The 14629-nt window shown below is 36.5% G+C and overlaps 1 protein-coding gene across 3 annotated transcripts in view; it reads left to right on the top strand.

The window, feature by feature from the left end:
- Positions 1-14629, top strand: part of LOC6034558 (hemicentin-1) — a 185284-nt gene that overhangs the window by 130093 nt on the left and 40562 nt on the right. For all 3 annotated transcript variants that reach the window (XM_038250127.1, XM_038250126.1, XM_038250128.1), the window contains exons 3-7: positions 6384-6707; positions 9378-9545; positions 12418-12576; positions 12665-12741; positions 12979-13089. In XM_038250127.1, the coding sequence (XP_038106055.1) occupies positions 6384-6707; positions 9378-9545; positions 12418-12576; positions 12665-12741; positions 12979-13089 (839 nt within the window). The remainder of the gene's footprint in view (positions 1-6383; positions 6708-9377; positions 9546-12417; positions 12577-12664; positions 12742-12978; positions 13090-14629) is intronic.

The following is a 14629-nucleotide window of genomic DNA, read 5'->3' as shown; positions in this document are numbered from 1 at the left end:
CACCTTTTTCCCGTGGAGTACGTGTGTGTGTTTGTACGTTTGCTGGTTTTTGAGTGTTTCCGCCTAGGTTTATGTGGGTCTCGTGGCGCAGGGGTAGCGGCTTCGGCTGCCGATCCCGATGATGCTATGAGACGCGGGTTCGATTCCCGCCTTATCCACTGAGCTTCTATCGGATGGTGAAGTAAAACGTCGGTCCCGGTTTCTCCTGTCTCGTCAGAGGCGCTGGAGCAGAAATCCCACGTTAGAGGAAGGCCATGCCCCGGGGGGCGTAGTGCCAATAGTTTCGTTTTTTGCCTAGGTTTATGCAATCATGATAAACTCGACATCCGTTCGTTGGCTTCCTCGTCCTCGACGGTCCTGGGGTCGTTTCGAGGGGGTGGAAGGGAAATGTACGACAACCCCTGAAGAGGCCATTCCTCGTCCTCGTATGCAAAAACAAGAAGCACACGCCTCAAGATGTGTTTGAGGTGGATGATGAGTGGTGCCTCACACAAACACACACACCCACGTGCACAAACATTCACAACATTCTGTGCCCAATGAGGTGAATGAATTGCGCGCGCCCATACTTTGAACGAGTTACGTGGTGGGAGAAAATTAGACTAGCATAAATTTCTTACAAATAACAAGGACGATGAGAGGGTTTACCTAGAAGGGGGGGGGGGAAGCGTCCGGAAAAGGCGTACTATACATTTGTGTAAGTGTGTCAGCGAAACTCGTCCGGAAGGCGAAATCCGAAATGAACTCCGAAAGGGACTTTCACAGAAAAAAAAGTGGCAGCATTTGAATTCATTCATCTCACCCTCGACTCGAGTCGAGAGTCAGTGCTCCCGGTCGCCTTCGGAGTAAATTCTGGGTAATTTTATAACCCCCTCGTAAAGCAGGATATTTAGTGGCTCTCTGCCGCGCAGTATTATGACTGCTGCTGCTGCAGCTGGCGAAAAAGGATTCCAGAGAAAAGCAGGTGCCTTCATTAAGCATAATTAGTCTGTGGGGTTTGTGCGCCATACAAAGTTGCTTTCGCGAGAACCGAGGTTGCACACGCCATTCAGCGCTTTATTTAATTGCATTATTCATAGTTATTGCCGTACTTGTGAAAAATAAACTTTGATAAATGAACTTTTTCAACTCAATGAAAACGAAAGGGGGAGTGGAGGGGTCTCGCCCAAGATTGATTGAATTTTCACGCCAGTAGCAAACCACAAGCAGGGCAATTCCGCGGCGAATCGAAGGTGGCACTGACATTTGATGTCACACGCATACAGCGTCGACGTGACGCCGAAATCTGCTCCGGCTTCCACTCGCTGGCTTGCTGATCAAAGCAATCTGTTTGGCGGCGGTGGCATATGTTATTTCTCAGTTCAGCGCCTGCTACTTTTTTCTTCTCTTTTTTGTATGCTGAATGAAACAAGTCATGCAAGTTAACATGATGTCTCTTGCTGGTGTAACGAAATTGGCTCCGTTGTTGAGAAGAAACTTGTGAGCTTGAAATGAGGTTGTATGCCTTTAGGAGTTACTTTTAACAAGTCGCACTTTATTACATTATTCTCCTTAACATAACGAATATTAATTAATTAATTAGATAAAAGCAATTGAAGAAAAACACGTTTTTGATTTCTTGTACAAGTTTCAATTTGATTACTGTTAATTTCATCGGAAGCAAGTCAGATGCAATTATATTTCAAAAACAGCCCGATCAATAATTTTTTTAAGATTATGTCACTTGACTACGGGTTGTACAATTGTTTTACATTTATTCATTATAAAAATATATATTTTTTGAAAAAAATCGTTAAAAAGCGTTACTTGCAGAAAAAAAGTTGAATTTAGGAATGTTGAAAATTTGGCAGGTTGAATATTACTTCTTTCTTTGAGTAATATTACATCAAAAATGTATAAAAATGTGAATCTGATGAATATTGATCAAAAACTGATGAAAATTGATCATTTTCTGGTGTAAAATTAATCTTTATTTTTTGACACAAAATCTGTCACCATTTCCTGATGAATATTACCATCATTTTTTTTTTTCTGTGAATACTCGATTGAGTTTTCTACACCCTTTTCTGTCATTCTGCGCCTTATTGTCCAGCCTGTTCCGATTCGCCTATTTTGTCCCTATTTTCCAAAAAAAATGTAGTTAATTGTAGTATTTGTAGAACGGCAGTACTGTACACCACAATTTTGCAAAAGTAGAAAAATTCTAAAATAGTTTAAACATGGTAAAATTACTAATTTGTATGGGGAAATTGCATTTGGGAATGTTTTCTACTGATTTATTTTACTAGATTTTGAATTTCCAATTTTTTTTTGGATAAAAAATCTTGAAAAAAAAACAAATAAAATTTGTTTATTCATGATTTTTGCAGGAGAAGGGTGGGAGGTAGTTGATGTTAGAATATTTGAAACGGTCTTATTTCTTCATAAAACATATTTAAGATCGAACAAATAATGTGGGACTTCATTTTCTTAAATTTTTCATATACAGCAGTTACCTCCATAGAATCTTTATCGTTAACTAGAAAATTGTCAAAAATGTTCTAGTTTGAATTGTAAATATCTGTTTAACATTATAACCTCAATAATTAAAAGATAAATGAAGGCCGGTTCAACCTTAACTCTACCTTTAAATTATTGCTGTCAAAATAAATATTGTAACAACAATTTGTTTTTAATATATGATAAATTCTCCAATTCTCGCTCTCTATTATTTAATTTTTTTAAATTTTTTTTGAATTTGCACTTTTTAACTTGTTTGTTAACTATTTGTATCCATTGATCAACAAATTACAATTCTAGATTGTTGTTTCCATATTTTTTTATTAGATTTTTTTTATTGAGATCTGTATTTTCTTGAAAATAAATCTGTATTTTATCTGTATCTTGTCGAAATCTAAGCCATAGAAGACACCTTAAATTTTTTTAAAACAGATTTAAGCTTTTTAATCGTAATAAAGCATAAATTATTTACTAAATTTTGATTCAGCTTTTAGCAGTGTCGCAGCACAACAAGTCATTTTAATTTTAAAAATTCTTATGAAAAATTGTTTGAAAAGACATATTTTGCATGCATTTATTTGAAACTGGCTGTTAATACTAAATTCTGATGATATTTCGACATTTCCAACTTGTTACATATTTTTTTACCAGCTATAACAAAAATTAAATGCTATTAATTGTCCGGATTTCGAATTATGACGTTATATAGTTTCCTATGGGTAATTCTCTACCAACTCACACGAAATCGGGAAAAGTTGCCCCGACCCCTCTTCGATTTGCGTGAAACTTTGTCCTAAGGGGTAACTTTTGTCCCTGATCACGAATTCGAGGTCCGTTTTTTGATATCTCGTGACGGAGGGGCGGTACGACCCCTTCCATTTTGAACATGCGAAAAAGAGGTGTTTTTCAACAATTTGCAGCCTGAAACGGTGATGAGATAGAAATTTGGTGTCAAAGGGACTTTTATGTAAATTAGACGCCCGATTTGATGGCGTACTCAGAATTCCGAATAAACGTATTTTCATCGAAAAACACTAAAAGTTTTAAAATTCTCCCATTTTCCGTTACTCGACTGTAAAATTTTGAACATGTCATTTTATGGAAATTTAATGTACTTTTCGAATCTACATTGTCCCAGAAGGTCATTTTTCATTTAGAACAAAATTTTTCATTTTAAAATTTCGTGTTTTTTCTAACTTTGCAGGGTTATTTTTTAGAGTGTAACAATGTTCTACAAAGTTGTAGAGCAGACAATTACAAAAATTTTGATGTATAGACATAAGGGGTTTGCTTATAAACATCACGAGTTATCGCGATTTTACGAAAAAAAAGTTTTGAAAAAGTTAATTTCTGCGTTTCTCTTTGTTTCGTCGTCCGTGTCTGTCGCGGGTGACCATGAATGGCCATGATCGATGACGACCAACTTTTTCAAAACTTTTTTTCGTAAAATCGCGATAACTCGTGATGGTTATAAGCAAACCCCTTATGTCTATATATCAAAATTTTTGCAATTGTCTGCTCTACAACTTTGTGGAACATTGTTACACTCTAAAAAATAACGCTGCAAAGTTAGAAAAAACACGAAATTTTAAAATGAAAAATTTTGTTCTAAATGAAAAAATGACCCTTCTGGGACAACGTAGATTCTAAAAGTACATTAAATTTCCCATAAAATGACATGTTCCAAAATTTTTTACAGTCGAGTAACGGAAAATGGGAGAATTTTTAAAACTTTTTTAGTGTTTTTTTCGATAAAAAATACGTTTATTCGGAATTCTGAGTACGCCATCAAATCGGGCGTCTAATTTTACACAAAAGTCCCTTTGACACCAAATTTCTATCTCATCACCGTTTCAGGCTGCAAATTATTGAAAAACACCTCTTTTTTCACATGTTCAAAAATGGAAGGGGTCGTACCGCCCCTCCGTCACGAGATATCAAAAAACGGACCTCGGATTCGTGATCAGGGACAAAAGTTACCCCTTAGGACAAAGTTTCACGCAAATCGAAGAGGGGTCGGGGCAACTGCTGTGTGAGTTGGCGGAGAATTACCCCTATACAAGATAAGAAAAAGACATTTAAGCTAATGAAAATAATTTTCACTAATCCTACGATATGTTTATCTTCTCATTGAATAAATAAATCCAGTCAAGTATAAATTCAACAACATGTTTAGCTGAAGATATGTTTTTAATAACAAGTTGCACAAATTGCTCATTTGCGTTTGACAAAAAAACACTCGCCTGTTTACCTTCGTGGAATGTTTGAAAAAAGAAACACTTGTGGCACGGCGCAAGTTTTCACATCTCTCTCTTTAGAAATTTTCCCTTTATCGTGAAAAGCAAAAATATTTCTAAAGAGCTCAATGATGTTTGAAAATAATTTTTTTTAAACTTTTTCATTTTTTTACGACAGTCAAAAAGGCAGATTTTTTTCTGAGTCAAAAAATACTTAAGCTGCCGCAAAATGTTACACCACGGATTAAATAGAAAAAAAAAAACAACCATAAAAACACTTGACCAATTGTGAGCTTTAAGCCGGAGCAATACACCTTCTCCCTTGGAAAACGAAATAAAAAGCACACTTATTCTGCTAATTGACACAGTTTTCTTTGTCGCAACCCAACTCGTGCACGCGAGGCCATGGCCAGCTGCGTTTTGCTACGTCGGGAACGAGATGAACCTCCCCTTCACACACCCCACCCATGAAAGCTCCACACCCCAGAAGTGCACCGCAAATGGTGGCGCATAAAGCACCCGACACTCGCACACAAGAGGAGAAAGGTGACAACGAAGAAGAAGATGAACAAGTTCGCCATGGCACACTACGCTCGGTGAGGTTGTGTGTGTGTGTGAACGCAAGCGTAAAATTTTATCATTTTTGGTCCAAGTGGTACCCCGCAGGTTGCTGCGATCCGACCCTTCCCCCATCTCCCTCTCTTTTCAGCACATTTGAAAAGCTCTGAAAATTCAACAAATGACAGCTCGGTCGCGGCGCGTTGAATTACTTTCAAAAGCCATAAAAGCACACGGGGCAGAGTGCTTTTAATGCTTACCTCTCTTCAGGCTGGGAGGGGAAAAAAAAATAAAAATAAAAAATGTACCGAGGGATAAAAAGGATGCCCCTTTTTCCTCTGTGTGCGTGTGCGTGTGTCACCCTGGAGCGAGGGGCAGTAATTTTTTCCCCCTACTCACAGTAATTTAAATGTTTAATGAAACTGAGCTCTCCTGATTATCGCACATTGCTCGCGGGTCGCTATGATGGTGTGTGTGTGCGTTTGTGTGTAATTGAAGCCTTGAAGGATTGTCCCCCAAGGTGCAATCGTTCACGTGGCCAATTTGACGTTTCTCGTCCTTGCGTCCAAATCTAGGCTAGTGTTGGTGTGGCGCGGACCAAGGACTCGAGCCACCCCGATCGAAGCAGACCGATAAATCATTCGCGATTGCTTCGATTGGGACTTGCACTTTGTGCATGTATGTGTGTTTGTGTCGAGGACGGTGCACGGTCGACTCACATTTCATTTTGACCTATTTGCGAGTCATTTGAATGGGCAGCAAAAAAACACACGAAATCATCGATATTCGCACGATTAATGCTGTTGAGAGTGCATTCATTCAATTTGTGCGAGTGTATTTTTGTGCACGTGCACAGCCGAAAAAAAGGTTGTTCAGCGAGCGCGAGCTTGCATAAAAGTGGTTTATGAAAGAATTGTACAAACACTTGAAAAGGAGCTTTTCTCCCCTCTTTCTCTCTCTCTCTCGTTTTCTGAATCGCAGTAGGCAAAATTAACTGCTGAAATGCATTTCCCAAAGAAGCTTAAAAAAGTAACGACTTTGCATGATTCACTCTTTAATCAATTTTCCTCTGTTTTTCCCCACTTCCAGATGAGACGGTATCAGTTCTGAGGAGCGAAAAGGTAGAGCTGACATGCCCGATCGACATTGCGACGTGCGGCGAGCTGCACTCGCTCAAGTGGTTCAAGGGCACCGATCGCATCGCGGTCGTCTCCGGTGACGGCGAGGTCGCCAAGGTCGAGGGCAGCTTCAACGACCGGGTCTCGCTGGACCACAAGGCGCAGAGCAGCCGGCTCGTGTTTAAGAGCGTGGAAATCGCCGACGAAGATACATATCTGTGTGAAACCACATTTTTAGAGCCCTCCGAGTCGTGTGACAACTCCGGGGCGTATAGTATAGCACTCAATGTTTACGGTAAGTTTTGGAAATAAATCTTTCGTTTCAAAGAAATAATTTTAAAAGGCAAAATTTGACTAATCTAACGTTATCCACGGATAAGAATGTCGTCGGGACGATTACAATAGAACTTTCGTTATCGAAATACGAATCTCCATTAACAGGATTTTGAAATATTACTTTTTGAAATATATATCAAATTTTGGTATGACAATCGAACTAAAAGTACATTTTGCTGGAGACGCATGGTGCTTCATGATGAATATCCGTTTTTTGTTTGAAAAATAATTTAAGCCAAAATCGAAGCACTTTTGATCTGGATTCTGGTGCTCTAACTTGGAATCGCGAAATACTTAAATTTTATTTTTTGCAAAATGGGTATCAAACAACGCAAAATTGAATATTAAATTTGAATACGCTCGATTTTTTTTGTTCAATACATAATGTAAACATAGAAGTAAAATTTACACAAAATGTAGTTTAAAAAAAATGATAATTCTACCGACGCAAAATTGTATATGAATATTCAAAATATATGAGTTTTCTGTGTAAAATACTACATGTTTAACAAAATAACTTATTTTTTTAATATTCATATTACCAAACATTTGAGAATTTAAACTTAAAACACTAATGGTAATGAAAATCTGTACAAAATCTTGCGTTATTTGTTATCGATATAGCAAATTTTAAAATTTCGAGTTTTTTTTTTAATATGGAATCCTGATAAAACTTTAGTATTAGTAACATAAAGCTTTAAAGTAGCGGAAATATTAGCCATACCACTACAGTTTTTCGTAAATATTAAAAAAATTACATAACTGAAATACTGTAAATTTATAAAAAAATATGCTTCTTCTGATACCTACAGTGCAAATTATGAAAATTTCAAAGTTTTTTTTTTCAAAAAGAACGAAAAATAGTCTTTTTATATACATATTGCAAATTATGAAAATTTGAGTTTAATATTAAAACTATGGCAAGTAAGTATTTCACAGTTTCAAACTTTTGAATACTGGAATTTTTACAAAAGTTTGCGTCGTTTGATAACCATACTGCATATTATGACAATGAAAGTTTCAGTATTTTACACTTAAATGTTTTGATAATTGAAAGTCAATCAAAAATGTGGAATCGTTTGATTCTCGAATTCAGATTTTAAAAATTATTTAAATTTTCTGTTTTTTTAGGCTCGAAATATTTAGGTGGCTTAAAAATATTTTTTTTAAGAACCTCAAAATTTCAGTGAAACTTCTAGGCCAATAAACTGTAATCAATTTCTGTGTTTAGAATCATTTTTAGCATGTTTGGGTTTGCTAAAAACTCTTTTGAATTTTTAAATATTTTCGGTGTACAGAACCGCAACAGATTTTTTTTTCGCAATTTTTTTTTCGTGAAATCTTACATTTTTTGATAACTTATGATTGCTAAACAACTGAACAAGTGTAAAATGCATGTTAAGACACTTTTTTCATTCAAATGCTAAGACCATGGCTTGTTATTTCAATTGTTATACTTTGTTTATTTTTTAAGTTCTCTTTTATAAAAACATGATTTAAATTTCAGCTTTTTCAGCCTAAATTGAGGTTAAATTACATCTTAATGGAAAAAAAATATTTAACCATCCGAAATAAAACTGAATTTTTGTCCAAATCGATAGTTTTGGAGAAACTAAATAGTTAGGTTTGTTAAAATACTTTAATAAAAACAAACTTCTTAAAACTGTCTTTCAAGGTTTAATGAATACCAAATTTAGGATTTTGGTTTGTGCTGTCTTCTTCTGCTAGGATATGTGAATAAATCATATAACCTAATTATCATTTTAGTTCATGCTGTTTTAGCAACATATTTTTCTGATGCAATATGTCATTTGCTAGTTTATTTATAGGCATGAAATGAAACTGTTGAAATCAAAATCGTCACATTTCCGACATCATTGAGTCATTTTTGATGGCCCTCGGCAGCTATTTTTAGACACTTTAAAAGCTAGCCATTCGGCACTTCAACATTGCAAATTTCATCCGAATCGCTGACATAGATTTGTTTGATAGGCATCACTGCGTTCTACGAATCCGGTTCTAATTGATGGAGTTCGGCACAAAAGCTGTTCGATGTGTATGTGGAACTCAACGGTGGCACAGGTTAACTGAAATTTTAAATCATGTTTCCAGGTGTGCCTTTGTTCCACTAAATTGAACAGCAAATTGATAAAATGACAGTTGCATTCATGCATGAATAATTTGTTTGAAACAAAAATCTAATGAAATGCAATGATTTCCACGCATTTTTTCATTGTTCACATTTTTAATAAATAGAAACTGTAACTGATTGGCACGATGGAATATTTTGCATTCTGTTCCATAAATTTCACTTTTCAGCCCGAAACAGATGCTAATTAAAATTGGTGAACCGTTCGATGCGCGGAACATCCTTTTTTCAAACTTAACCGGAAATGTTCCGTGATAAATGATACTTGAATCGCAGTAGCCTTTAATTATCAGATGAAAACAGCATTAGAAGTGAAACACCCAGTTTTTTTCCTGCCTTGCAGCAGGCCTCTGTTTATCACTGGGCGCTCTCACCGCCTACCTTGATTACATCGAGGACCCACACTAATGAAGGATACTTCATTCAGTTACACTTTTTTTCCTCTCACTTTTATTTCTTCCTTCTCCTTTCTCTTTTCAGCCATTCCCTCAGTAATAGCACTTCAGGATGGCAGTAGGAATAGTATTAAGAACGGTTCCCACGTCGGGCCGATGCGGGAGGGTCAGGATCTGCAAGTCGTTTGCGAAGTATACGGCGCCCGTCCAGCACCTGTGATAAGTTGGCACCGGTCGGGGGGTGTGGTGAGGGGTGAGTATATTTTTTTTCTCCGTGACTTTTCTTTGCTTGGTTTCCTTAATTTACTTACCCATTTGTGTTGTGTTGTGTGTGTGCCCCGCGCTGAACCAAAAGTCACTCCCAAAGGGACTAAGCGCGGAGGAAAGTTTTTTCGCCTGCTGAGTTGTGAAAGAAGTTGTTGATTCATGCGTTTGGAAGTTGGATTGAAAGGGCATTGTGTGGACGAAATATATTTTAAGACTTTTGTAAGGTGAAGAGTATATTGAGCTAAAAATTGTTACATTTTTTTTATTTAAATGTATTATAGATGAAAAACAAACATAAGATATCAGTTTTTTTCTTTTTTTGAGTAAAGTTGTAATCAAATTTTGTTTCCTGCATATAATTTTCTATGGTTCACTTGTTTTTGGTTTTAAATGAACCGTTTTTCTTATGAAATTACTAATATTGATTTTGAGAAAAAAAAGCTCAAAACAGTACCGATATTATGTTTAACGAATTTCAAGGGTTACAAAAATTGAGAATCATAAATTTTTGACATTTTTAGCCCAATTATTTTATTTTATTTTTGAATTGATCTTTCCACTGGCTGTAGCCTTCAATTAAATTTAGATGAAAGTTAATGTAAAAGTTATCAAATAATACAGTTATGTTTTAAGTGAAATTAAGTCCAACTGTTTCAAACAGATTGGATTTCAATCTGTTTGGGATGGGGGGTCAAATTCTCTCGATTTTTAGAATTTTCTGGAAAACTGGAAAATATTTTCGAAATCTTGGGAACTCCTCGAATCTTGAGATATTTTTGAAAAAGTCATAAAATACATGATTTAATTATATTTGTTATGTTTTTCAAGCTTTGAGTCATAGAATACTAATACTTCTAATTGAAGATAATCCTTATTTCATGTCAAACAAGAACTGCAGTTCGACGTCGTCGTGCTATCTTGTCGCACCCGCCATTTTGACGTTCCGAGAAAAACGCGTTTTAATGTTTGACCTTGAATATTCAAAAACGAGAGCACGCAATGTAAACAATAACAATCACGTTTTGTTTGGCTCACCATTCTGTGCATTGTCCCAAAGTTTGGTAGAAGTTGGTTGCTGGAGTCCCGAGTTATAATTACAAATGTTTACGGTAGTCTAGCTTGTACGTGCGACAAACGCATCCTGACTTTCCTGGCCTGAAATCCCTTTGGCCTTTTGTCGCACTTACATCAATTTTCATGGAGTGACAAGATAGCACGCCAAGATTGAAACTACTTTCATATGTAAAGTGACAAAAATGCACGGAGTTTTTTCGGTTTTTGTTGAATATCTCAGGATTGAAATCGAAATTTGGGGATCTGTGAAGGTCAAAAGGTGAGGCATTGTGAGCTGCACAAAATGGCGTTCTTAACTCAATTTGGCCCAAAATGCACGTACGACAAGTTAGCACGATAGCGACGAGTTATTAGATAGTTTAAGTTTTTTTTGCTTTGTGGATTTTAAATTATGCACAATTTTTAATTCGGTGTGATTCCGTATCTTATAATTTATTTTATTTCATTTATTTTGCTATATAAAGAATGAAAAAAACAAAATCAACAACATATGAAATGAAATTTTAAATAAGTTTAGAATTTGACGTTTATTATAAATTATTTTACAAATTATCTTTAAGACACTACTGTCAACTGGGAACAATTTGGCCTGCAGTCTGAATAGGGACAGGAGATTTTAGAGCAATAAATTTTAAAATGGGTGAACTGTTTTTATTGTACTGTTCCTGTTTTAACCTAAATTAAAACATTATGAAAAAATGTTGCTTCAACAGGGTTCTTTATTCGTTACATTTATCCAGGTTTGTCCCAGAATCCGGTGCTTGAAGAAAAATTATAAAATTTCAGTTTGCTTCAAATTTTAAATCGTTTATTTACGAAAATATAATACCTAGTCCTTTGGTTTTTTTTGAATCTGTAAACTAAAATTCTAAAAAAAATCCTCAATTTTCCAATTCAATGCTGATAATTGCAGAATAAAAATTTTAGTGTTATAAAATTCTTAAGTATTCAATAGTCAATTTATTATTTATTATTGTCAAAAGAAAACAACAACAACAACAACAGGTTAAGACCACAGTTGGTTCATATGGGCTGTTAATATTTTTTTTTTCACAAAAAAAATCGTAATTTTCAGACTAAAATCTGAATGAAGTTTTTTTTCAATTTCGGTAAATCCAGAACAAAATATTAAAAAAAATCCCAAGGTTCGGGAACAGCAGGTTTTAGAAAATTTAATGTTGTCCCGTGAGTTCCCGGGATGGATGCCCTTATTCGGAAATTCGAAGCATGACGTTATATCGCAAAACATGCTTTTATTATTTATTTAGTTATTCATTTATGCATCATATTTTTTTTTTGCATTTATTCATCAAAAAATACATATTTTTGAAAATGAAAAAAAAAACCAAACCCCATATTTTTTCGAGACTTGCTTGGCTATCTACTATATCAAAAGTTAGCTTATTTTTATAAAATATCAAAAAGCGTGCTGAAAAAAATGCTTTCATTCAACTTTTGGCTAGATTTAAAAATTGCAGAATATGACAATATATATAAACGGAAAAAGTAATCTTTACAAAAAAAAAAATTGTTATTTTGCGTTTTGTTGGTCCCTTTAGCAAACACGTCCCCCACAACCCTGTTAGCCAGCATGGCCTACTACCGGCGTTCTGCGGCGTGTCCTTCCCGAGTAAACGCCCGCCGTTACAATTTTTGCCCCGTTAATTTTGATTAAACATGGCCTACTACAGTTTGCTTGTTTTTCCCACCTCCACTCGCACCCCTTCCAACAACATCGTTCGTTCTTCCGTTAATCCCTTTTCGCTTCCCGCCTTCATCCCCAGATTCCCAGATTGTGGAGGACCATAATGGGCTGTTCACGGTGAAGTCTACATTATCGCTCACCCTGTCACGGCAGGAGCTCGGCTCCACCTACAACTGCCGGGTCGAGATGAAAGAGTTGCAGCTGGTTGTGGATAATCATTTTCATATCGATTTACAAGGTGAGAAATGGTGCCTTCCGGCGTGGGCTCTACCATGTTGGGAAGTGTGAAAAATTTAATTTTATGTTGTTGTTGTTTTTTTTTGCAGTGAGACCTACAAAGATCAATTTATCTGGTGTCGAACATCACACGGTACAGGGTACCAAAGTTTTACTCCAGTGCAAGGTAAGCCAATTGCCCACCCAACCGAACCGAAAATGCCCCAAAGTCTTTACCGATGGTCCCATTTTCCTCATTTTCCGTTCCACCCCCATAAATGATTGCGTGCCGAAGGGCAAGTAAATTGAATAAATTTGAATAATTAAATTTACTTTTACACCTTTTCCCCCATCCCGACACTGCTCTCTGTGTGTGTGTGTGTCACTTCCGGCGGCGGTGTTGATGTTCTGTCCCCTTGCCCAGGTGAGTGGCGCTAGGCCGGCTGCCAACATGACCTGGTACAACACGTCCAAGCTGATATCGGACGAGGACACCGGCCGTGCGGACCAGCTCACCAGCATCAGCACGAAAACGGTAAGGAAAATATGTTTTAACAACTTGAACAACTCCGCGGGGTTCGGTGATGACGGTCGCGAGCGAGCCCCGATGCAATCAATGCCATCAGCCAACAATCGCAATCGTAGTAGTCTGGGATAATAAAAAGGGCCGTTTCGTTCGCAAAACAGAACAATCGGTGAATGAAGCTTTCATCAGAGATTGCGATCGTAGTAGGCGCGCGGGCGCTTGCGACGCAGGAAGGATTTTTATTGTTACCCCTCGGGAAGTGGGGGTGGGTGGAATGTTGTAAAATGAGATGCTTACCCCCACGATATCGGAATAGAGGAAGGTAGAAAGAGGGAGACGTTATTGTTTGTAGAGTGTAATTGTGGATCCTGTTTCGATGGGGGCCGGCTTACTCTATTAGTTTTTACGACCAATTCAAATTTAGTGCGGATTTGGTCGTCGGTTACGGCGGGAGGAAAATGCAGCAAAAAGTGCTGTTTAGGTGATTAGGAAGCATATTCAACAGCTTTTTAGTACGTGACGGTAGGTGTGTGTGTATGTGTGTGCTAGATAGAATCAAGCAACCATGTGCAAATTGAGATCATTAGCCCCAGGGGGAGAACGTAGTAGGCGTTTGATGGTGGTCGAGGGAGATATTTTAGTTTTTATCGAATTAAAGGTCTAATTTAATAGTTGCTTAAAGGACCATCCATAAACCCCGTGAACCCTTTGGGGGGGGGGGGGGATGGTACAGCGATTGTGTCCTCGCTACATACAAAGAAATTTTTTTTGTATGGACAATTGTCCACGAAGTAGGGGAGAAAGGGGGTTGACATTTCCAAAAAAGTGTCCACGTGGTTTATGAATGATCCCTAAGTGCTTGTTTCTAATTGATTTCAAATATGAATTCTCATCATTATGAAAATGTTGGTTATAAAAAAAGAATTCAAACGGTGATGAAAAAAAGATAGCATGGGATTATTCATAAACCACGTGGACACCTTAGGGGAGGGGGTGGTCAGCGATTGTCCAGTGGACAATGCACACGCTCCATACAAAAAAAGATTTGTTTTGTATGGAAATTGTTCACGAAAGAGGAGGGGGGCTGGGTTCTGAGATTTCAAAAAAAGTGTGCACGTAGTTTATGGATGGTCCTCATTGATCATTTTAGATGAATTTTCATTTAAAGACAAGTTAGATTTTTTTTACAAATCTAAAAAATCATTATTCAATATGGAAACAGAACAATGGTAAAGTCAAATTGAATTAACATAATTTTATTGATTTTGTTTAAAATAAAATTTGAAAAATAGAAAAATGGTGTATGGAACATCAATGTTTTTTAAATATGAAAATCACATTTCATAATTTTTTTCTTTATTTTTTTGGCTTATGTTTGGAGACGGTGATTTTAACGGATTGCAGACTGGATTTTCGCCATGTGTTTATTTTTGGCTTATGTTTTGAAACAAAGCCATTTAAGTATTTTTCCGATTTTTTTCAAAATATTCTTCTTGATTTTAGAAACGTGATAGAATTTATTAAAGATGTTCAGTAATTATTTTTTTAT

This window comes from Culex quinquefasciatus, chromosome 2 (assembly GCF_015732765.1).
Source record: "Culex quinquefasciatus strain JHB chromosome 2, VPISU_Cqui_1.0_pri_paternal, whole genome shotgun sequence".
NCBI classification, from domain to species: domain Eukaryota; kingdom Metazoa; phylum Arthropoda; class Insecta; order Diptera; family Culicidae; genus Culex; species Culex quinquefasciatus.
The sequence above is the reverse complement of the archived record's forward strand: the minus strand, read 5'-3'. Positions and strand labels throughout refer to the sequence as shown.